The sequence below is a fragment of the Symphalangus syndactylus genome, chromosome 5 (assembly GCF_028878055.3).
Source record: "Symphalangus syndactylus isolate Jambi chromosome 5, NHGRI_mSymSyn1-v2.1_pri, whole genome shotgun sequence".
NCBI classification, from domain to species: domain Eukaryota; kingdom Metazoa; phylum Chordata; class Mammalia; order Primates; family Hylobatidae; genus Symphalangus; species Symphalangus syndactylus.
Genome location: NC_072427.2, coordinates 85,766,727 through 85,788,928, shown reverse-complemented (window position 1 = coordinate 85,788,928; position 22,202 = coordinate 85,766,727). Strand labels below are relative to the sequence as shown.

The window sequence follows — 22,202 nt, the reverse complement described above, 5'->3', positions numbered from 1 at the left end:
GCAACCTCTGCCTCCTGGGTTCAAGCAGTTCTCCCACCTCAGCCTCTGGAGTAGCTGAGATTACAGGCATGCGCCACCACGCCTGGCTAATTTTGTATTTTTAGTGGAGATGGGGTTTCTCCATGTTGGTCAGGCTGGTCTCAAACTCCCGACCCCAGGTGATCCGCCCACCTCGACCTCCCAAAGTGTTGGAATTACAGGCGCGAGGCACTGGGCCCAGTCTTTTGACTTGTTCTTTAAAAAAAAATTTTCATTACAATACGTGGGCAGTTTATTCCTTTGCTCAGAAGATAAGCAAGCTTTTGTAGAAGATGGGATACATTCATTACAACAGCCCTAAGGGGACATAAAATTCCTAAAGAAAAACCTCAATTTTATAAAAAACAAAGTAGTTGGGCCACTTAATACCTAAAGAAAGACTTTCTATTAATCTAGATAGACTGAAAGGAATTTTAGGTTTCCACCAAGAACAACCAAGAAACAGAAGGGTGTGGGGGACTGGCAGGATATTATAGAAATTGGATCCCAAACTTTTCTTTAAAGCTCAGTCCTTATATGTTCTCTTAAAACAGGACATGCCAGGACTTTAGAGTCGGCAGAAGAAAATCCACCAACATTCGAAATGATCAAACGTGACCTTGCTAATGCTCTGTCTTTGGGGCATACAAATTATAACCTTCCATTCTATTATTTGTATATTACATGAAAGTGGTGGAGATTCTTTAGGGGTTCCTAAAACGCTGTTATATGTAAACATTTTTATTTAGAAATAGAATGCTTGTTCCCTGGTGCTGCAAAGAAACAGCACTCGAACATAAATTTAATTCTCTCAGCAAGGCCATTTTTACTTTCTGCAGAAAGGGTGCTCATCACAGATAGAACAATGGTGAGAGCACACCTGAATAAAGGAGGGAAGCAATTTGTATCCCTGCCGCAGTTTGGCCCTGCTACTGTGTTCTGTCTCCATTGGCTGAGCCGGACCTCACCATCTAAACTGAAACCCGATTGGCTAACAGTTTAAAACTTTTCTAAATAGGTAAAAGTAATGGGAAGACAAAGGAAAAGAGGAAGTTGCTTATGCCAAATAGGGAAGGGGCATAGGCTGCAAGCTGGAATGTGCCTGTGAGCAGGTGCAGCACAAATATCCTGGTTAAGGTTCAAGGACCTCTTAGAATGTATTACGTGCCCGTGAGCATGTTTAACAGCTACACAGGATAGGGCTTAACAAGCAGTTATTACCACAAAGCCAGGAGGCTTGAAGGAAGTTAGTTTTTAAAAGAAACTATTATTTTTAACACTTACGATTTATTCTTTAACAAGAAGGGAAACTTTGAAGAGGAACTTTTTACTTTCTACAAACACAAAGATCAAAATAGACAATCATTGCCACAGTTGCCTAAAATATAATCCAGGAAAACCATTATAAGGACAGTTCCCTTTACCCGAGGCCCTTGTGAGGTATGACCACTAGATTCCACGCTGTTGCCACCCTCAGAAACATACAAACATGTTCTGGTAACAAGTGACGTGTTTTCTCCCTGGGCAGATGCATTTCCGTGCAGAAGAGCAATGGCCTTAGCAGTGAGTAAAATTGCTGTAGAAAAAGGTATGGCAATCTGGGGAGTTCCTCTGGAACTCGTAGCAACAGAGGAACTCACTTCACTGGACGGATGATTCAATCAGAATGTAAACTTGGGCCCATCCTCCAGCATTTCCATTGCGCTTACCACGCCCAGTCATCTGGGTTAGTGAAATGCACCAATGGAATAATCAAAACTCAATTGGCAAAATTAACCAAGGCTTTTTAAATTCCTTGGTCAGAAGTTCTTCTACTGGTTCTGTTTAATCAGAGGTCGACCCCTTTAGGTAAACACCAGTTATCTCTGTTCAAAATTAGGCAGACCCATGAAATTATCTCCAAGAAACTGTACATCTATGATATTAAAGGGAGACATATTCAGCTATTGCAGTGCCCTTGCAAAACAATTGATGAAAAATTGTAATTGGCAAAAATAATCTTTTCACAGTGAGCTCCTGGGAAACAAAATTTTCAAGGACCGCAGACTTCAACCAGGAGATTTTGTCTATTGGAAATGACATTTTTAAAAAAGTCTCTGCAACCTGCTATGGACCTTATCAGGTACTCCTGACCAGCCTTCACCGTAAAATTAGAAGACGACCCTTGAATTCACATCTCCCATCTAAAGAAATCTGAACCTCGGCTGGGCGTGGTGGCTCACACTTATAATCCCACCACTTTGGGAGGCCGAGGTGGATGGATCACCTGAGATCAGGAGTTTGAGACCAGCCTGGCCAACATGGTGAAACTCCATCTCTACTGAAAATATAAAAATTAGCCAGGCGTGGTGGCATGCCTGTAATCCCAGCTACTCGGGTGGCTGAGGCAGGAGAAATGCTTGAACCCGGGAGGCAGAGGTTGCAGTGAGCTGAGATTGCAGCACTGCCCTCCAGCCTTGGTGACAGAGTGAGACTCCCTCTCAAAAAAAAAAAAAGAAAACTGAGCCTCCTAAATAAGCTCTTGTACCAGAATGTGACACCCTGGGACAGCTAGGACAGTGTTCTTTGGGTTATGCCGGTCACAAGGTCAAATATTTCATACCATTTCACACTCACCAATCTTCCTCATCTACAGTCTTGTCAGATTCATTCTGTATTCCACTGGTAGCATCATTTAGCTTCCGTCTTTCTGCCGTAAATGGGTATTGAAGGCGTTACTTGACATGTAGAGGTCCTCAGCAGTTATACACAAAAGGCCTTAAGAGATAGCCAGGTATCTCATTATTAAATGATGAACTTACCTGAGAAAATCTGTATTATAAAACCATATGTGGCCGGGCGCGGTGGCTCACGCTTGTAATCCCAGCACTTTGGGAGGCCGAGGCGGGTGGATCACGAGGTCAGGAGATCGAGACCACGGTGAAACCCCGTCTCTACTAAAAAATACAAAAAATTAGCCGGGCGCGGTGGCGGGCGCCTGTAGTCCCAGCTACTCGGAGGCTGAGGCAGAAGAATGGCGTGAACCCGGGAGGCGGAGCTTGCAGTGAGCCGAGATTGCGCCACTGCACTCCAGCCCGGGCGACAGAGCGAGACTCTGTCTCAAAAAAAAAAAAATAAAAAAAAAAAATAAATAAAACCATACGGCTTTAGACATACTCACTGCAGCTCGAGGGTAACCTGTGCTATCATAAAACTAAAAGCTGTGTCTATATCCCAGATAAACCAAATAACATCACTAAATTCATGGCTGATATGAAACCCACATAAACCAACCTTGCAGAGCCAAAACCTCCTCCAAACAACTGGCTAAATAGCTGGTTGGGATCTTGGCAAAATTAGTGACAAAAACTGTTAACTTATTCTAGAAATTACAATCATTTTTTACGTTTTCCTGTTTGCTCGGGCTCAGCATAAAGGGATAAAGTGGATGCAAAGGGACCTTAGTGACAGCAAACTGTGTCTCTGACCCATGTCTTCCAGTTCAAATACTTTATATCTTCATTGGGATCTTCTATTGTATCAAAAGATGTTTAAAAATCCATTTGCAGGCCAGGCACGGTGGCTCATGCTTGTAATCCCAACAGTGGGAGGCCAAGGCAAGTGGATCACTTGAGGTCAGGAGATGAGCATGGCCAACATGGTGAAACCCTGTCTCTAGTAAAAATCCAAAAATTAGCTGGGTATGGTGGCACACACCTGTAGTCTCAGCTACTCGGAGGCCAAGGCAGGAGAATCTCTTGAACCCAGGAGACAGAGGTTGCAGTGAGCTGAGATCGCACCACTGCACTCCGGCCTGGGCCACAGAGTGAGACTACGTCTCAAAAAAAAAAAAAAAAAAATCAATTTGCAGAAACAGAATAAACACAAGTCTAGTTTAGAACTATGCCCCTGAAACAATACAACCACACGATGCTAATTTAATGGTATTTGAAGGACATTAGGTGTTTGTAAACATTAACCAAAACTCGGTGAATATCAGCACATTTTAAACAATGCACAATGGCATTTTAAAATATAGCTAAGTTTTGGGACAACTTAACAATGCAGAAGTTCAAAAAATGCGTGGTATAACCCCAGTTCCTGTTTTAACCGCACAGAAGTCAAGATTTAAAAAGAGGAAATGGGGGGCATTGTGTAATTTAACATGTCTGGAATCCAAAGATACATATTCAATTGTCGAAGAGCTTCTAGCTCAGAGGAATGATCCAAACGGCACATTGTACGGGAAGTACAACCGTAATGACTCTTTAGAGAAACAGAATGATTACTCAGAGCAGTTTGGAATTAAAAGTGCATCTGTCTTTCCATGAAGAAAGATGGTTAGGGAATTAAACTGATACAATCACAATGGTATCAACTTAGGAGAAGTGACAGCTGAGCCCCAGAGCCATGGAGAGGACTGTCCACATGCACAGACAGCCACAGTGGGCGGGGGCCAGAGAGGGGAAATTCCAGGGTCCCCACCTAATTGTGCATATTGGAGTCACCTGCTGGGGACTTCCACCAGAGGGTTTACTTGGTGGTTAAGTGTCTGTGCAGTGGATTTTTTTTGGTCATTATGAGTACATTCCTTGGTAGGTGAAAGAGTTACTTCCAGAGAAGCTGCACAAAAAGAGTGAAGCTTCTGGCAACCCATTAAACCACCAGATGCTTAACACTGGGGAGAACAAGGAGAGCACCTGAAGGTCCCAGACTTTGGACTCACTTTGGAAGGGGCTACACAGTGTGGAGGCTTGGACAGGCAGGGATCAGCAGGGTCTGGGGTGAGGCATGGAGGGAGGGAGAGAGGGCTGGGCCCACAGGCCAGAGCCCATTCCCCATGATGGGAGTAAGCAATGAAGTGGAACCTGCACCCCTGGTGTGTGGGAGGGCTCCTGTGGGGCTGCACACGGTTGGCAGCTTCATGGCTTCAGAGCTGGTCTGTGCCACGCGGGGTCTCTTGTGCTCAGGAGTTTGTCCTTGACCAAGACACAGACAGTTCCGATTGCCCGTCCCTTGCAAGCAGTTACGATTCTCAAAGCACTTCCTGTGCCAACCTCTCTGCATCCTCCCAGGGCCAGGCTTTAGGGATCCCTCCACCTGTACTTTTGACAAGACAAAACACAGCTTGTTCCAGGTCAGGCAGCCAGTAAGAAGTAGAGCTGGACGTGGACTGGGGGCTCACCCTTGGAGTCCGTGCTTCTTCCCCGTGTCTCAGGAGCTCCCCTCAGTTCCCTGGAACAAGGTTGGAACGTCAAAAAGAGCTTCTGAAAACTGGCAGGAAAATGTCAGAAAAACCACAAAATGGATTCAGGGCATCTGACAGTTTGTCTTGCTAGAGGCACGTCTGGGGGTGATCCAGGCCCTTGCTGCAATCACCGAGGTGGATCTCGAGCTGGGGCACGTGTGTCCTAGGACCCTGGCTCAGGGCCTATTGCCCACTGCGCGGTGACATACCAACACACTGAAACAGAGGGAGTTGCCGCAGAGAAAGAGTCTAAGACGCGTGGGGCAGCCAAGCGAGGAGATGGGAGGAAACCTCAAACCCACCTCCCGAGGGGCTTGGGGATGGTGTTTTTCAGGGGTCTGGGCAGTGATGGGGTCTGAAGCGTGGGGATCGCTGATTGGTGAGTATGAGGGGTGAAGTCACGGGATGCGGGACGAAGAATCCGCATTCCTGAGCCGAGTCAGCTCCTTGGTGGGGCCTTCAGACCGGCTGGCGTCAGCTGTTCTGCTGGAATTCAGGGTGTGGGAAACACCTTAAGCCATTCTTGGCTTAAAAGGTCCAGGCTCAGAGATTCCACCTGTAGGAACAACGGGAAGCAGGTGGTCCGTGTGCCGTGTGACTCTTGTTAAGTTAGCAGCTGCAGTGAGTTGGTGGTGGTGCCTGCCACATCCTGGTCGGTGCCTAACTCCAATTCTGCCCAAAGCCTACCTTGGAATTCTCAGTAACCCTGTAAGGAGGGTTTCACGCAGGGCTGGCATCTGATCTCTGCCGGACGTGCTCTGGGCCAGGCCCTCTCATTGCCTGGGTCACCTGAGGTCACCCTTCCCCATCCCTCTTTCCTGAGACGGCATCACCACCCTGCACACACCCCTGTAGACTGTACCTTGATGTCAACAATTTTTTTTTTTTTTTTGAGATGGAATCTAGCTTAGTTGCCAGGCTGGAGTGCAGTGGTGAGATCTCGGCTCACCACAACCTCCACCTCCTGGGTTCAAGCGATTCTCCTGCCTCAGCCTCCCGAGTAGCTGGGACTACAGGCACACGCCGCCACGCCCAGCTAATTTTTGCATTTTTAGTAGAGATGGCGTTTCACCATGTTAGCCAGGGTGGTCTCGATCTCCTGACCTCGTGATCTGCCCACCTCGGACTCCCAAAGTGCTGGGATTACAGGCGTGAGCCACCGCGCCCACCGAATGTCGACAATTTGACCTCCATCTCCTAGCTTTGTCTAGTGGTTCTCAAACTACAGCGTGCATCAGTATCCCTGGAGGACCTGCAAAGCCCAGATTGCTGAGCCCACCTGGAGTGCTGCTGACTAGCTGGTCTGGGGCCAGGCTGAGAATGCACCTCTGACAGGCTTCTAGGTGAGGCTTGTTCTGCTGCCCAGGCCAGCCTTGGGGAACTGAGGCTTGAGGCCAGCGGGTGTCCACCCTGGCTGCACAGCAGCATCCCCGAGGGACACTGAACACCAATCATGGCAGCCTTTCTCCGACAGGGCAGGGGCATTTAAAGCCCCAGGCGCAGGCTGGGTGGAGGAGCCCTGAGCTGGGAAGTGGGCAGTGATGGAGCATCTGGTCATTTCTAGCTACTCCCACCTCCCAGGCTCCCAGGCATGTACAGTAAGAGGTTATCGCACGGTTAGAAGTTTGTTTTTGGTTTGTTTATTTGCTTTTTTTTTTTTTTTTTTTTTTAAGATAGGGTCTTTCTCTGTCAACCAGGCTGGAGTATAGTGGTGCAATCACAGCTCACTGCGACCCCCAACTCCCAGTCCTCCTAACTCAGCCTCCCGAGTAGCTGGGACTACAGGCATGTGCCACCACACTACTAATTTTTTTTAATGTTTAGTAGAGATGGAGTCTCACTGTTCAAGGCTGGGTCACCAGGTGTGCTGTGTGACTCTTGTTAACAGCTGCTAACTTAACAGCCTCAGGTTCAAGGCTGATCTCGAACTGCTAAGCTCAACCAGTCCTCCCACCTTGGCCTCCCAACGTGCTGGGATTACAGGCATGAGCCACCATTAGGTGGTTCTAACAGGCCTGGCCACAGTTAGAATTTTAAAGTAGGGGACCTAAAGCAGATGCCGCCCACATGTGCCCATCTGCAGGTCTGCAGTGGCTCTGGCAGTGTGGCCAGCTGTGTGGCTTGCCCAGACAAAGTAAGGGGTTTCCCAGGACAAGGGCCTTCCTGTGCTAACACTGAGACATTCACCAACTGCAGCCGTGGCCAGCAGCCTGCCTGCGTCCAGAGCTCTCAGGCAGGATCTGTGTGGAGCTTGGTGCTGAATTCTGCTCTGCGGCTGTGAGCAGCTTTGGCACAGCCCAGGGCTGTTTCCACGCTTCCATTAAAGCGGTACTGGCTCCCTCCCCTCTGAGTACCCCAGTGGGAGGCAGAGGGGGCTCTGTAGACAGCCAGAGGGGAAGTGTAGACACAGTTGGAGGAGAGGTGTAGACAGCTGGGGGGGGATGTAGACAGCTGGAGGGAAGGAGTAGATGGCTGAAGGGAAGGTGTAGACACAGCTGGAGGGGAAGTGTAGGCTCAGCCAGAGGGGAGGTGTAGATGGCTGGAGGGGAGGTGTAGACAGCTGGAGGGGAGGTGTAGATGGCTGGAGGGAAGGTGCAGACAGCTGGAGGCAAGATGTAGGCACAGCTGGAGGGGAGGTGTAGATACAGCTGAAGGGGAGGTGTAGACACAGTTGGAAGGGAGGTGTAGATGGCTGGAGGGAGGGCAGACACCCACTTTCCTGCTTTGCTTCTGCCCTGGCCAGGCTCCACCGCAGGCACCTCTTTGGTGGGGCCACCACCATTTACGGAAATGCACGTAGGATTTGGGACAGGGGCTCAGAGCGGGGCTCTGTACAGACCAGCAGGTGAGGAAGGAAAAGGGAAAACAGAACCTGCCCCACGGTCTGAAGCCAGCTGTGTGCCTGTGTGGCAAAGGTCAGCGGGCAGGACAGGGCCCATGCGCACCTGGCCACCTTGCCAGTCGGGGGAACACAGCGGACACAGTGCCCAGTTTCCATGGACAGCCTGTATTGAAGTTTTATTTTTTTTTATACACATGATTGATTAACAATATAATTAATGGGATGTCATTTTATACCCTGACAAGTTTAAATGTAAATAAATCGGCACCACCTTTAATCAGACTGGTGTCCTGACTTGCACAGGAAACATGCACCTAACCTCGCCAGCCTCAAGCCCTCCCTTCTCAAGTCTCCATGCAAAGATTGTGCAGGTCAGAGTGGGGCTGTCCCCCCGACGAGCCCCTAGAAGCACCCGGCCGGCCATGGCTGTCATTTTGAGGGCGGAAAATAACTGGATTTCTGGTTAATTGGTGACATCCTCAAGAGCTGTCGCAAGCCATGTCTCAGCCGCGTGATGGGGCAGACATAGTGGGTCCTGGCGGCCTTGTCTTCACCGAGTGCTCCTAACTCTCAGCAAACTTAGGGTTCATGACTGTCGTGGTGGCGCTCTTGAAAAGGGGATTATCCTGGTGGGAAATGCAAACGGGCTTGTGAGTGTGGGAGGTTTTCAGAGCAGAATCTTTCTCCCTGAGGACACTCCCCGCATGGAAGCCGTCGCTTCAAGGAAGAGCTAGACGCGGGGCAGCCCTCCCAGGGTCTTAGCACCTGCGACCGAGCTCACCCACAGCGGCGGACGCCCAGAGGACAAGCTGCCCGGGGAGGCGGGGGTGCAGCCACACACGGGTGTCCACGGCCTCCCACAGCAGGAGGTCGCATAGTGTGGGACGCATGTGTCCCTCTGCGTGGGACCCCCAAGGACGGCCACTTACGTTGTTCCACTGGGACTTGAGCTTCTCCTTCTCAAAGCGCCTGTACTCCCGGAGGTCACTGAGGTGGATCAGAGCCTTCCAGATGACCAGCAGGAGGATGCCGATCAGCACGATGCCTGCCACGGTGCCCCCGACGATGGCGGCGATATTGGGGCCTGCCACACACTCTAGGGAAGAAGCAGCACACCTGAGTGTCAGTCCAGCCCCATCTCACTGAGCCATGTGTGCCCACAGGTCCGAGGTCACCCCACAACACAACACTTAGAGAGACGGAGGTTCCTAGGGCCCCAGTTTACCATCCATCACCACAGCCAGGGGTCAGTGAGAACCTGGCCCAGCCCCTGCTGGATTCCAGGCCAGGCCCTGTGGTTCCAAATGAAACATAAGGGCCATTGCCACCACCCCTGCTGACAGAGAAGCAGGCAGGGCCAGGGTACCGGGCAGCCAGGACAGAGTGCTAATACGGGGGGTAGGAGACAGTGCGAGGGACCCTGCTCTCCTACAGCAGAGTCCAGAACCAGGCTCAAGGGCTCTGCTGGAGTTCGCTACCCCTACTGTGAAGGTGATTTACGGTAGTCAAGGGCAGGACCAAAGACCTGAGCTCAGCAGGTGAGGCCGGTGCCAGGATGAGCAACGCAAGGTCCTGGTTCCCGCGGCAGCTGTGCCTGCCTCCTGAGCATGGGGGCTGTGGGCCCTAGTGGGGCCAGGCCCACAGCTGCTGACCCTGGGACAGACACTAGCGTTCAGTGCAGTCCCTGGCCCGGCCTGGCACCCTCGCTACCCGTGCCCCCTCCTGCCATCCTGACCCGCACCCTCACTCCCCGTGCCCCCTCCTGCCATCCTGACCCGCACCCTCACTCCCCGTGCCCCCTCCTGCCATCCTGACCCGCACCCTCACTCCCCGTGCCCCCTCCTGCCATCCTGACCCGCACCCTCACTCCCCATGGCCCCTCCTGCCATCCTGCCTTTCCTGGGGGGCCTGCCTTCCTTCACCTGTCCTTAAAGGTGAAGTGACTTGGCCAGGATTGCACAAACCAGACGTGACCCAAATCTGTCCCTCAAAGTGGCCCGCAGGGGTTCCTGCCCTGGCAGGCGGGGGTCTGCAGCCTCAGGTCCACATGTGGGTTGTGAGCTCCAGGCATGTCACCTACAGGCTCAGAGACCCCCACTGCCTGCCTCAGGTCCCTTCCTGGGGAGGGAGGAGCTCCCAGGTCTCAGTCCTGCAAGAGTCCTGGCCGGCTGCTGGCCATGCCTGATGGAGTCGCCAGCGGCCCCCAGCCCCAGCCCCTCTGCCTCTCAGGAGCCTGTGGAACATGAGACCTGAAGAAGCAGGGCCAGTGTTGCCAAGGTCACTGTGGGGCTGGGCCTGGCTCCCACTGGAGCCGAATGAGACAGGGTCAGTGCCACCAAGGTCACTGTGGGGCTGGGACTGGTTCCGACCGGAGCCGAATGAGTGACGGGCAGAGAGTGTTGGCGGACGGTGGTGCCTGGTGGCCCTGGGCCCCTCCAGGGCTGAGAGCCGAGCACCAGGATTTCCCAGTCCCCTCAGGGGAGCCTCACGCAGCAACCTGACCGCGGGCCACTCCCAGGGACCCGCAACTCCAAGCCTTGCCCCGTGAGGCACCAAGTGGGAGATGGCCTGGGCGGTGCGGCACTGGTGGGCCTGCCCGGTGTGGAGCAGTGGTGCCCCCAGGGAATAGGCCATCTGCTGCCCAGCTTGATGTGGGGTCAGGCGAGGAGGGGAGGGAAAGGGGAGGCTGCTGGGGGTGGGGAGACTGGCCTCTGGCCTCCTTGCGATGCCACCAAGGGCATCCCGCACGGCTCACTCACCCTGCTGGGCCCACACCACTGGAGGTGAGATTCTCCTTCCGCACCCCAGCAGCCTCACCTCGGCTCTCATCCACATAGATGAGGTAGCGGTACATCCCATCCTGCTGCTCCAGTGTGTAGGTCACCCAGCAACCCTCTGAGTCCCTCTCCTTGCAGGTCCTGCCCTTCACGGGGTTGTTCCGCAGCTGCAGGTCCAGACACGCCGCGCTGCAGTTCTTCCCTAAGGGGCCCTTTTCGAACTTCAAGCACTCGGCACAGGAGCTGCGGGGAGCCAGGCGTGAGCATGGGTGCCAGGGTGTGCGGGGGCTCCGGCATTGGGGGCTCGGGCTTGGGTGTGTGTCCACCAGGTGGGGCAGGTGGGGTTGGGGTGCCCTCAGGCCAAGGAGGGGGCCCAAGTGGGGCAGATGCGGGTGCAGTGGGTGAACTGGAAGCCTGATCCCAGGGCCCGTGGCAGGTGCGCACAGGAGGGAGGAGGGGCACAGGGGCACGGCGGCTGCTGAGGGCCCCTCAGTCCAGATGTACCCGCAGAGAACCCCGCGGTGCAGAGGTGCTCACTGGGGTCCCCGAGTGAGCCCGGCTGCTGGGTCGGTGGCCGGGGAGTGGGGATCCCTGCCCGCCCTGCCTGCCCCACCTGCACTCACATGTACTTGCTGCAGGGTGACGCACAGCCGGGGCACTCCTGGCACAGAGGCGGCTGGTAACCTGAATGGCACTCACATACGTTGCAGCGGCACTGGCCACGGCCACTACACTCGACACGCCGCGGGTTCAGGCAGCCCTCGGTGGTCCTCTCGCACTGGCACGCAGAGCCCTCGAAGCCCTCGTAGCAGAGGCACTTCCCGCAGTAGCATCGCCCCCTGTCTGGAACACGGGGGCAGCACGGCTAAGCTCCTGCTTGGCCTGGGAACCGAGACCCGCCCGAAACCCCACTGCGGGTTGCTCCCTCCAGCCCGCCTGCCTCCTCCAGCCTGGGGGATGTGCCTGTGCAAAAGGCATGGGGCCACCAGCCAGGCCTTCCAGCCCCCGCCAGCCACGTGGCCACCTCCTGGCCAGTCTGGACCTCCCCCTGCCCTGCTGTGAATGGGACCTCAGTAGGGCTGTGACCGTTCCTCCTGTGGGCCCTCCCCACAGGGACGCCTTGTCCTCATGGACACAGAAACTGAGGCAGGGCGGGGTACAGGGTCATCCGAGTTCCTGCTGACGCCCGGTGGCTGGGCGAGACTTGCGCTGTCTGTCCTCAGGATCCCCCCTTTCTGTTCCACTTGTTGAATGGTCCAGAACGCACCCCCCAACGCCAAGTCTGTGCCGCAGGACGGCCGTTGTCCGGCAGGGACCCGTGGACTCACCCGGGCCGCCGCAGACCTGTCCGTTGTGGCGCTCACAGTTGACGGTGTCACACTCGCAGTACTGCCCGTATACCTGCTTGCCTTGGATGTCGTTGGCGTGGCACAGGCACTGCCCGCAGACACAGTCCCCCAGCCCTGAGCAGACCATGGAGTCGTTGTCCTTCCGGCAGCTTCCTTCCAGCTCCTGGCTGCTCCGGCCCTGTGTCTGGCACTCACAGCTTTTCCCAATGTAGCCAGTGTCACACCTGGGGACAGGAGTGGCCCCAAGGTCAGGCTCCCCCCCGTGATGTGGGACAGGGGACAGCCGCCCTGTCCTCCAGGCCCCTTGCCCTTGGTGGAGAACACCCCTGTGGCACATTGTCTGTGCTTTCCTCGAGGCCTATGAGCACCTGCCACGGACTAAATGTGCTCAAAACGTGCAGGGGCCCTGCCTTCCCTCCCCAGGATGTCCCGAGGGGAAAGCAGACACCTGGCCTTGGCGTGCGCGTGCAGTGGCTCGGCAGGCTCACTGTGGAGCTGTGTTGCAGCCATGCACATGGCCTGTGCTGCGATACCGGTGCTCTGTGAGTGGCTGGTGTCTGCTCCTGCACGCTCCACGTGGTGGCCAGTGGGGACTTGGCACTGCCACCTGCCACAGCCCGCCCTCCCTCCTGCGTTTGTGCACTGACAGGCCAGGTTGTGGGAGAATGCAGGGACAAGGGGTTTTTACAGATGTGGAAGCTGGCATCAAGCCGCTGGCAGGCAGGAGCCACACACACCCTGAGGCATCCTCAGAGACAGCCCTGCCACGGGCTCTCCTGCTCCCCAGAGGAGGAAGCTGCAGGACCGAGTGTCTGAGTACCTATGGCAGGGCACCCCCCGACACCTGCCAAGTGTTCCCACTGAGTCACCCCTACAGTCCTGTGAAGAGGCCACCCCAGGGCTGCACACCCAGGACAGTGGGCAGGGTGGCCACTGAGGCACGGGGACAGCAACAGAGACCACCACGACCACAGAGACCATCACTGTCCTGAGATACGGGAGGAGGCTGGGGGCAGTGGGGACCTGCAGGTGGGGAAGGGCACTGCCACCAGGGTGTGGATTGGCACAGTGGTCAGGAGAGGGGAGGAGGTGGCCAGAGCAAAGGGGGCAGAGCCCTGGGAGGTCAGCCTAGCAGCTCCTGCCAGGCAAGCAAGGAAAGGGGGACAGCCATCCAGCCCCAGGGTAGGCTGCCTGGCTGAGTGCCATGTGAACCTCCCCACTGGGTCCACCTGGGAGGTGGGGTGCCCATGCCTGGCAGGGGGTGTGCATGCCCAAAGGGTGGCCTATGGGGCCCAGGCTGCCAGAAGCCGTCACCTGTCCCAGGAGGCTCTCTGGCCACCCATGCCCCAGGGCAGCCAGCCTGATGGCCTTGGGTCCCCAAGGTCAGAGAGAAGCCAGCTCCTAGGGTCAAGGAATGTCAGGCAGAGAAAGTGACCCACTCAAGGCCATGGGCATGCCCAGTGGGGACTCCCTGTGCCCCTGAGATGGGCCTCCATCCTCTGGTGAGGGGGTCCTCCTGCCCACTAGTCCCCTGCCTTGGGTCCTCCATGGCCAGAGAGTGTAGAGTACAGGCTGGCATCGCTGGTGCCCTGGCTGAGGAGCATGGGCGAGGGCTTGCCGAGGGGTTCTGGGTTCCAATCCCAAATCTCCCCACCTCCTGCAGAAGGGGGCCCCCAGGATGCCTGCTCCATGGGGTGGGGGGAGGGATGGAGCCACCTGCGCCCACCTCACCTGCAGACACCTGCCCTGTGGGGTGCGGCTCGGGGAGGGTTCAACAGGGACCTGCGCCCGCCTCACCTGCAGACACCTGCCCTGTGGGGTGAGGCTGGGGGAGGCTTCACAGAGACCTGCGCCTGCCTCACCTGCAGATGCCGCACTCCAAGAAGCCCTGGCCATGGCAGCGGCTGCGGTCTTTGCTCTGGTCCCGGCACCGGCACTCGCACTGGGGGAGGACCCGCACAGTCACTGTGTCCGTGAAGCCCAGCGCCCGGATGACAAACGACTGCTCCTGGATGCACTCTGTGGCTGTGACCTTCACCTGGAAGGTGATCTGCAGGGCGGTGCTGGGCTCAGGTGGGGACCCTTGGCGGCCAGGGTCACAGCCTGGCTCCCAACCCTTGCCTCCTGGCCTCTGCAGGGGTCCCGGGGGGTTCAGCTTGGAGAGGAGAGGATGACCGGGAGTAGGAAGAGCTGATGCTCAGATCCGAGAAGCTGAAGTCAGCTGGCAAGGAGGTGCTCTGCCCGCACTCCCGCTCTGGCGGGCACCAGGATCTCCTGGGCCACACATCAGCAGAGACATGTGACACGTAGACAGCAAATCAGGATAAGCTGAGCACACTCCCACTCGGACCACCCAACATGAGGGAAACATTCTGGTGAGAATCCACGGGACGGCCGTGCGCCGCGGCTCACGCCTGTAATCCCAGCACTGTGGGAGGCCGAGGCGGGTGGATCATCTGAGGTCAAGAGTTTGAGACCAGCCTGGCCAACATGGCGAAAGTCTGTCTCTACTAAAAATACAAAAATTAATCAAGCGTGGTGGCGCACGCCTGTAGTCCCAGCTACTCAGGAGGCTGAGTCAGGAGAATCACTTGGATTGTAGTGAGCCGAGATCACGCCAGTGCACTCCAGCCTGGGCGACAGAGCGAAACTCCATCTCAAAAAAAAGAAAAAAAAAATCCACAGGCAGCATTTAGGAAGAAATGTGTTTGAAGGAATTCCAAAGTCATATTAAGAAAATGCAATGAAAGCAAGAGTCTTACTGAATATTATTTCACAGCTAGCAAAAAAAAAAAAAAAAAAAAATCAAATGATTGGATAATAAACTTAAACCTGAAAGATTAGGGAAGGAACTCAGTGTGCATTCCTAATCACCTGTGTGGCCCACGCCTTAATGTTTCTGTCAAAAAACAAAATGAAACACGCAGAAAATCGTGAGAACCAACCAACCCGAGCTTGCCATCTGTGCCTGTTCCGTGGGTCTGGTGTCTGCCCCCAGGGGGTGCAGCCATCACTCCATCCCTCAGTCTACACTGGCCCGATCCAGGGATTTGGGGCTCCAGGTTGATGAGTAGGACTCTTGGGCCAAGGCGTGTGTGAAGAACCCTCCCAGCACCCTCTCACTGAGGAGCACCCTCCCGGCACCCTCTCACTGATGTTCCTGACATCAGCTTCACAAGGAAAGCGTCTGGCCTCGGCAGAGAGGAGGTGAAGGAAAGAAACAGGGACTTGCCAGTGGATGCTGCCTGCCCCCAGACAGCCTCTGATGCCTGTGTGCCCTCCCTGCCCCCATCAGAGTCTGGGATGGGGACTCTGGCTCCTCCTGGCTGTCCCCAGGACCCCTCAGTGTGCTGGGATGGGGACCCTGGGTCCTCCTGGCTGTCCCCAGGACCCCTCAGTGTGCTGGGATGGGGACCCTGGGTCCTCCTGGCTGTCCCCAGGACCCCTCAGTGTGCTGGGATGGGGACCCTGGGTCCTTCTGGCTGTCCCCAGGACCCCTCAGTGTGCTGGGATGGGGACCCTGGCTCTTTCTGACTGTCCCCAGAGCCCCTCAGCATGCTGGGATAGGGACCTTCGCGGCCAGGCTCACCGGGACATTGATCTGCACGCCATCACAGTCACCTCTGGGCTGGTTCCTGTGTGTCACTCCATTGCTGCAGAAGGAGTCATAGGTGACTTTCAGGGTGTCGGGGAGGGCGTTGTGATCCAGGAAGACCCTGGAGGAGAGTTTCTGCGGGCAGAGAGCGGCCACTCTTAGGGGCGAGTCTTTCTGTTGTCCTGGCCCTGCCTGGCCCAGCGGTTTAGACCCGTCTCCACTTCTCCTCTCCCTGCAAGTCCCCAGTGTCAGCTGATGACACAGAGGAGAGCACAGCAGGATGTGCTGAGGATGGTAGGGCTGCCAGGGCCACAGTCCTGCCCCCGAGACAGCCCGACCACAGGGACTAGCATGGGGCCAGGGTGTGAGCCTCAGGGACGGGAGCTTCTGCTGCTCGTCAGCCTTGAGTCCCCAGGACCCAGCACAGGGCAGGAGCTGGATAAATTGTTCAAGCGATAAGAGAGATAGGGAAAAACAGAGAGAGGCAGAGACAGACAGACAGAGATGGGCAGAGCCAGAGACAGAGACATGGAGATGGAGAGAAACACAGAGGCAGAGACAGAGACAGACAGAGATGGGGCAGAGACAGAGAGAGACAGAGAGAGACAGAGACAAAGACTGAGAGACAGATGGAAATTGAGAGGAGGCAGAGGGACAGGTTCATAGGGGCATCGGGTGAATGGCCAGGGCAGTGGCGTCACCTGCGTCCTCTGTGTAAGGACAGAAACACCTCGGGCAGTGGCTGGCACCCAGGAGGGTCTGCTCTGGGGGTTTGGGACTCACAGGAGGCTACAAGAAGCAAATGGCACCTCCTCCACAGGCCTTCAGTTTAATTCAATGACCCAGAGTTTGTCGGAGGCGCTAACATGCTGAGCTCCCTCAAGCCAGGAGGACCTTTGGCCTAGAAGGATCCAGGCGAGAATTCTGAGAACATCTCTCACCTGGGGGTAGATTTCCGGAGCAGTCGGGACCTCTGGTGCCTGGGGCCCTGAGCCGCACTTAGTGCGCATCTATGCCTACCTATGGCCACCAGGGCCATGGGCTCCCCAGGGGAGCAGCCCAGGATGCAGCTTGATGGGCCGTGCACCAGGGAGAAATTCAGGCGGTGAGGGCTTCTCTGGGGCTTGCCCAAGACAGGTGAACAGAGCAAGAGGAATTCCACCCCCAGGGTGTCTTCCCAGGGCCCAAGTCCACAGTGGGGGTTTCCTGTGGCCTCCTCCTGTCCCAGCTGCACTGTCTGCCGCCAGAGCTGTCCGCCCCCCTCCCCATAGAGACCCGCAGAGAAGAGTCCGGAATGAAGAGGGCCTGAGCTCGGGTTTCAAGGAGCATCACCCACACCATCAACGAGAGAGGACGCAGAGCTACCCGTGGAAGTCACAGGCCAGGGTGTCCTGGAGGACTGAGGGCCGCTCTGGAGGCTGTAGCCAGCCCACAGGGCAGGGGCTTTCCTCCCAGACCACCCTCCTGCTGACCTGTGGCAGGAGCTGACCTGCAGCGGGGAGATCGCTGGCCACCCCATGGGTCCCAGCTGGGTGGTGCGGGAGACTCACGTTGTAAGCGTTCTTAATGAGATGCACCACGTTGCTGGAGTCCTCAGACAGCTCCCCCACGGCTGACTTGGGGATAATCTCGGTGAGTTTCTGTTGGGTAAGAAGACCAGACAGGGCATGGCTAGGACCCGTGCCATGGCATCTGCACGCACTGGGCTCACCCCAGGGGCTTCTGCACCTGCAAAATGGCTGGGATGGTCCTCAACGCAGTTTTGCACTTGGTCCCTAGAGTGTGTGGTCAGTGATGTGTGGTAAAAGGTTCTTGGGGGTAAAAAGCCCTGAGCTGCCCAGGGGCCACGCCTGGAATCCCAGCACTCGGGAGGCTGATGTGGGAAGATCGCCTGAGCCCAGGAGCTCAGGACCAGCCTGGGCAACATAAGAAGACCCCATCTCTACAACAAATACAAATATTAGAGTGGTGTGGTGTCACATGCCTGTAGTCCCAGATACTCGGCAGGCTGAGGTAGGAGGATCACTTAAACCCAGGAGGTGGAGGATGTAGTGAGCTGAGATCACACCACTGCACTCCAGCCTGGGCGACAGAGCAAGACCTTGTCTCGAAAAAAAAAAAAAAAAAAAAACCCAAGCCAGGCATGGTGGCTCACACCTGTGATCCCAGCACTTTGGGAGGCCAAAGTGGGTGGATCACTGAGGTCAGGAGTTTGAGACCAGCCTGGCCAACATGGTTAAACACTGTCTCTACTAAAAATACAAAAATTAGCTGGGCATGGTGGCGGGCACCTGTAAGCCCAGCTACTCAGGGGACTGAGGCAGGAGAACCCGGGAGGTGGAGGTCTCAATGAGCTGAGATCACACCATGGCACTCCAGCCTGGGCAACAAGAGCAAAACTCTGTCTCAATAAAATAAAATATAAAAAAAATTAGTGTTGCATCATGAGGATAAAAAAAGAAAGCAAAGCCCTGAGCTGCAGCATTGTCCAGGCCTGTGTGAGTGCTCCCGACTGTGGTGTGAGTGCTCCCGCCTGTGTGAGTGATCCCACCTGTGGTGTGAGTGCTCCCACCTGTGGTGTGAGTGTTCCCGCCTGTGGTGTGAGTGATCCTGCCTGTGGTGTGACTGCTCCCGCCTGTGGTGTGAGTGCTCCTGCCTGGTGGATTTCAAGCTGGCGACATCACTGGGTTGGGAGGACGTGCATGGTGGCCAGTGTTGGCCAGAATTTCCACCACACAGGTGTGGTAGGCGGAAGTAGCCCCATGAGGGTGGATCACAGTAAAATCACCAGGAAGCAATCGGCTCTGGGCACTCTACTGAGTTTCCATGGGTGTTAAACAGCCCAGTGATTGGCTGGGCGCGGTGGCTCACACTTGTAATCCCAGCACTTTGGGAGGCCAAGGCGGGAGGATCACGAGGTCAGGAGATCGAGACCACGGTGAAACCCCGTCTCTACTAAAAATACAAAAAACTAGCCGGGCGTGGTGGCGGGCGCCTGTAGTCCCAGCTACTCGGAGAAGCTGAGGCAGGAGAATGGCGTGAACCCGGGAGGCGGAGCTTGCAGTGAGCCGAGATTGCGCCACTGCACTCCAGCCTGGGTGACAGAGCAAGACTTCGTCTCAAAAAAAAAAAAAAAAAACAGCCCCGTGACATCGGTTCTGGCCGGCCAGATGCACAGGGGCGCAGCCAGCCTCCCCCACGCTCACACGTGCTCAGCTTCTTTCACGGAAGATTGCGGCATCATTTCACCTTCCAGGAGCACGGAACAGATGGTCGGGTCACCTCCCCACCCAAATCCTCCCATGACTGCCCTGAATGGACCCAGTCCCTTCCATGGAGCTCCTGGGGTCAGTCACAGCCTGGCCACCACCCTCCTCTGCGCCCTCCGCCCACCGCCCACCTCCATCCGTCCCAGTCTGGGGCCATGCCTGTCTTGGGAGAGCTGGGCCCTCCCACATCCTGTCCCGCTGAGCCTCCTGTGCGCTTGGTGCAGAAACACGTTCGGAGGGGGTGCGGCACATGCGTCCACACTCGCTGCCCGCTGCCTTGACCATCCCCGAAGGTGACCAGGAAAGGCTGAGGAAAGCTTGTGTGCCCCAAGGCTCAGCATCAGGCATGGGGTGGGCAGTTCCTGCCTCCAGTGCCTGGCCCTGGCGCCACACCATCGCCATGGCGCCCATGACAAATGGCAAAGGATTGGGACCTGCTACTGCTGGTGAGGAGGGGACCGTCATGGTCACCTACAGATGGGACACAGGGCTGTGACATCCTGACCAGCGGGTGGTCTCCGTGGATGTCCGGCTCCAGCCCTGCCCTGCGCTGACCTACTGTCCCGGCAGCCTGACCAGCTCTGGGTGCCCACTCGGAGGGTCCCCAGACATCTGCCCCCATCCCGTGTCTCCCGCAGGGTCCTGCTCCCACTCCAGACCCCGGGGAACCTATGGCAGGAACCGCTGGTCTCGCTGTCGGCCCCAACATACCATGAGGTTGAGCTTGTAGCTGGGATACGGGCCTGACAATGGATCTCCGTAGTTCAGCAAATGTGCACTTTACAAAAGCAGCGGCCCTCCCGGGCACCTTCCTTCCCCAAACCCTGAGTGTGTCTCCTCAGCCTAAGCAGCAGGGCAGGGGCTGTGAGGCTGCCCAGCTGGGCAGAGCCCCGGGCAGGGGGAAGAGGGTGCCCTGGTTTCCCGTGTGCCATTTCGAAGAAGATGGCGGTGATGGCCCTGGAATGGCCAGCAGGTCGGTCACTGTCCCGATGAGGATAATCGAGCCCTTAGGGAATTCACCCACTCTGTGAATTCCCTGAGCGGGTGAGCTCAGTAGCCACGACGCCCTGCCAGCCAGGCACCACTGCCCCTTTCACAGATGAGGAACCTGAGGGCTCATGGTAAGGAAGGGCCTGGGGCGTCCTGTGGTAAGTAACAGAGCTGGGTGTGAGGTGAGCGGCCCAGGACCCTGTCCACCTTGAAGAACTGGGCACGTGGCTGGGTAAAGTACAATGACAACCACCTCCTTCCTCCAGCTCAGTCCTTCTGTCCCTGTGGCCTCGGGGCCACACACCGTGCAGGCTGCTATGCGCGGAGGCTCCTTTCAGGAGGGCGTGCAGCGTTTCCTTCCTTCTAGCAAACCCTTGTTACGCAGTAAAGGCTCCACCTAGCAGGCCTGGCTGGCCACACCCCACACATGCCGAAGCGCGATAGGGCCCCGGCTGAGCTCCTGAGAGGTGGCCTCTGAGCCCTTGGCACGTCCTACCCGATGGGGGTGTCATTGTTCCTGGGGCCTCAGGTCACTCTGGATAGTCCCACAGTGTGATTTGGGGTGGGGCCCTGGACAGTTTTCAGCTTGACTTCTGGAGGGCTAGAGACTGAGGTCAGCCGTGGGGTGTCAGCCGCGCCACTGTGACTGACCCCAATAGACACCAAGGCCTGAGAGCCTCCCTGGAGACCGTGTTCCACGCATGAGGCCACACGTCGTCGCCGGGAGGATGGAGTGCCACCCACACCCCCGCAGGGAGAGGACACTGGGAGCTCATGTGCGGTTTCTCTCTTGTGCACCTTTGACCTGCGCTGACTTTTGTCTGTATCCTCCCACCTCGGGCAGCAGCTGGCACCCAGGAGGGTCTGCTCTGCAATAAACTGTAACTGTGAGTTTACTGGTTCCTGAGCTCTGCAAGTCCTTCCAGCAAATCACTGACCCCGAGAGTGGCCTTGGGAACCCCGACAGCACCTGAGCATCTTGACGCACTAACCTGTCCAGGCTGAACACATGGCACTAGCAGCGGAAATGAGGATGAACGTGTTTCACTGGGGTCCTCTGCTTCTAGGGGCAGAGGCTGGTTGTCAGCTGTGCTTCCTTCGTGAAATTCATCCCACTCCGCACTCCAAGCTTGTGAACGTTTTTGTGTAATTTTATCTTCATGGAGAGTGTTGATGTTCAAATGTATGTGAGCATAAAATAAGTGTGTTTCCATAAAATAAAGAATTGTGCTGTATTCCAGGAAAAAACAGAAATATCACCAATGCCAAGATATGCTGTCAACACAGCTGAGTTTCAGGGACAGGGAGGAATTCCTCCTTCTATCAACACACAGGTGTCCTGTCCCCGACGGGAAGCGTCGGGCTCCTCACCAGGGGGATCTGTGACCCGGGCCGGCTGGCTGCCCACGTGCCCAGCATGCGGAGGCGGCGCTCAGACCTGCCGTGGCGCTGGGTCTGGCCTGTGGCTGAAACGTGCCCCCGCCCAATGGATGCTCGGGACCCAGCAGCACTCACCTCGTAGGTCTTCACCATCCTACTGGTCACCGCGAAGATGGGCTGGATGTTGTTTTCAGCCAGCTTGTGCGCCAGCTGGCCCACGGATGGGTAGTCCTGGAGACAGGAGGTCCTGCTCAGCTGGCCCCGAGTCCGGGACAAGCCTTCCAGGTGCCCGCCCCTGTCTGCCCCACTCAGCCTTAGCTCTGCCTGTGCTTCCGACCTTCTCTGGGGAAGGCTGGAGAGGCAGAGGCTGCCACGCAGGAGTGCAGGGCAGAGAGCTGCCATGGCCTCGGGGCAACGTGTGCATAGACTCGGGCGCTCAGAGTCCAGGCGTGAGCAGCATTTGAGGCGTCTCACCGTGGAACTGGGGATGTCCACGGGGGCAGAATCCCAGCCTTCCCCACACGGTGGACCTGTGTCTGCAGAGGTCATGAGTGTCAGGTGCGGCTTTCCCTACCCGAGTTCTGGGGTCCGAGGGCCGTCCCTCCCCTGTCTGTGGCTCCCGGCAGAGGACCTGAGTCTTGTGTCTCTAAAGTCCTTTGCAGCCCCCAGAGCCTACGATGTCAGGCGGCGAGAGCATCGCACCACGGCCAGCGAGGACAAGCCTCTGTGACCGGTGGTTGCCTCTCAGCCCACGG

At 56.3% G+C, this 22,202-nt stretch overlaps 1 protein-coding gene across 4 annotated transcripts in view; it reads right to left on the bottom strand.

The window, feature by feature from the left end:
• Positions 1-8,236: 8,236 nt before the first annotated feature.
• Positions 8,237-22,202, bottom strand: part of ITGB2 (integrin subunit beta 2) — a 45,802-nt gene continuing 31,836 nt past the window's right edge. For all 4 annotated transcript variants that reach the window (XM_055279931.2, XM_055279930.2, XM_055279932.2 and 1 more), the window contains 9 exons: positions 21,583-21,678; positions 17,359-17,448; positions 15,803-15,943; positions 14,076-14,263; positions 12,193-12,437; positions 11,488-11,707; positions 10,905-11,107; positions 9,017-9,183; positions 8,237-8,713 (listed from right to left, as the gene is read on the bottom strand). In XM_055279931.2, the coding sequence (XP_055135906.1) occupies positions 8,651-8,713; positions 9,017-9,183; positions 10,905-11,107; positions 11,488-11,707; positions 12,193-12,437; positions 14,076-14,263; positions 15,803-15,943; positions 17,359-17,448; positions 21,583-21,678 (1,413 nt within the window). In that variant the 3' untranslated portion in view covers positions 8,237-8,650. The remainder of the gene's footprint in view (positions 8,714-9,016; positions 9,184-10,904; positions 11,108-11,487; positions 11,708-12,192; positions 12,438-14,075; positions 14,264-15,802; positions 15,944-17,358; positions 17,449-21,582; positions 21,679-22,202) is intronic.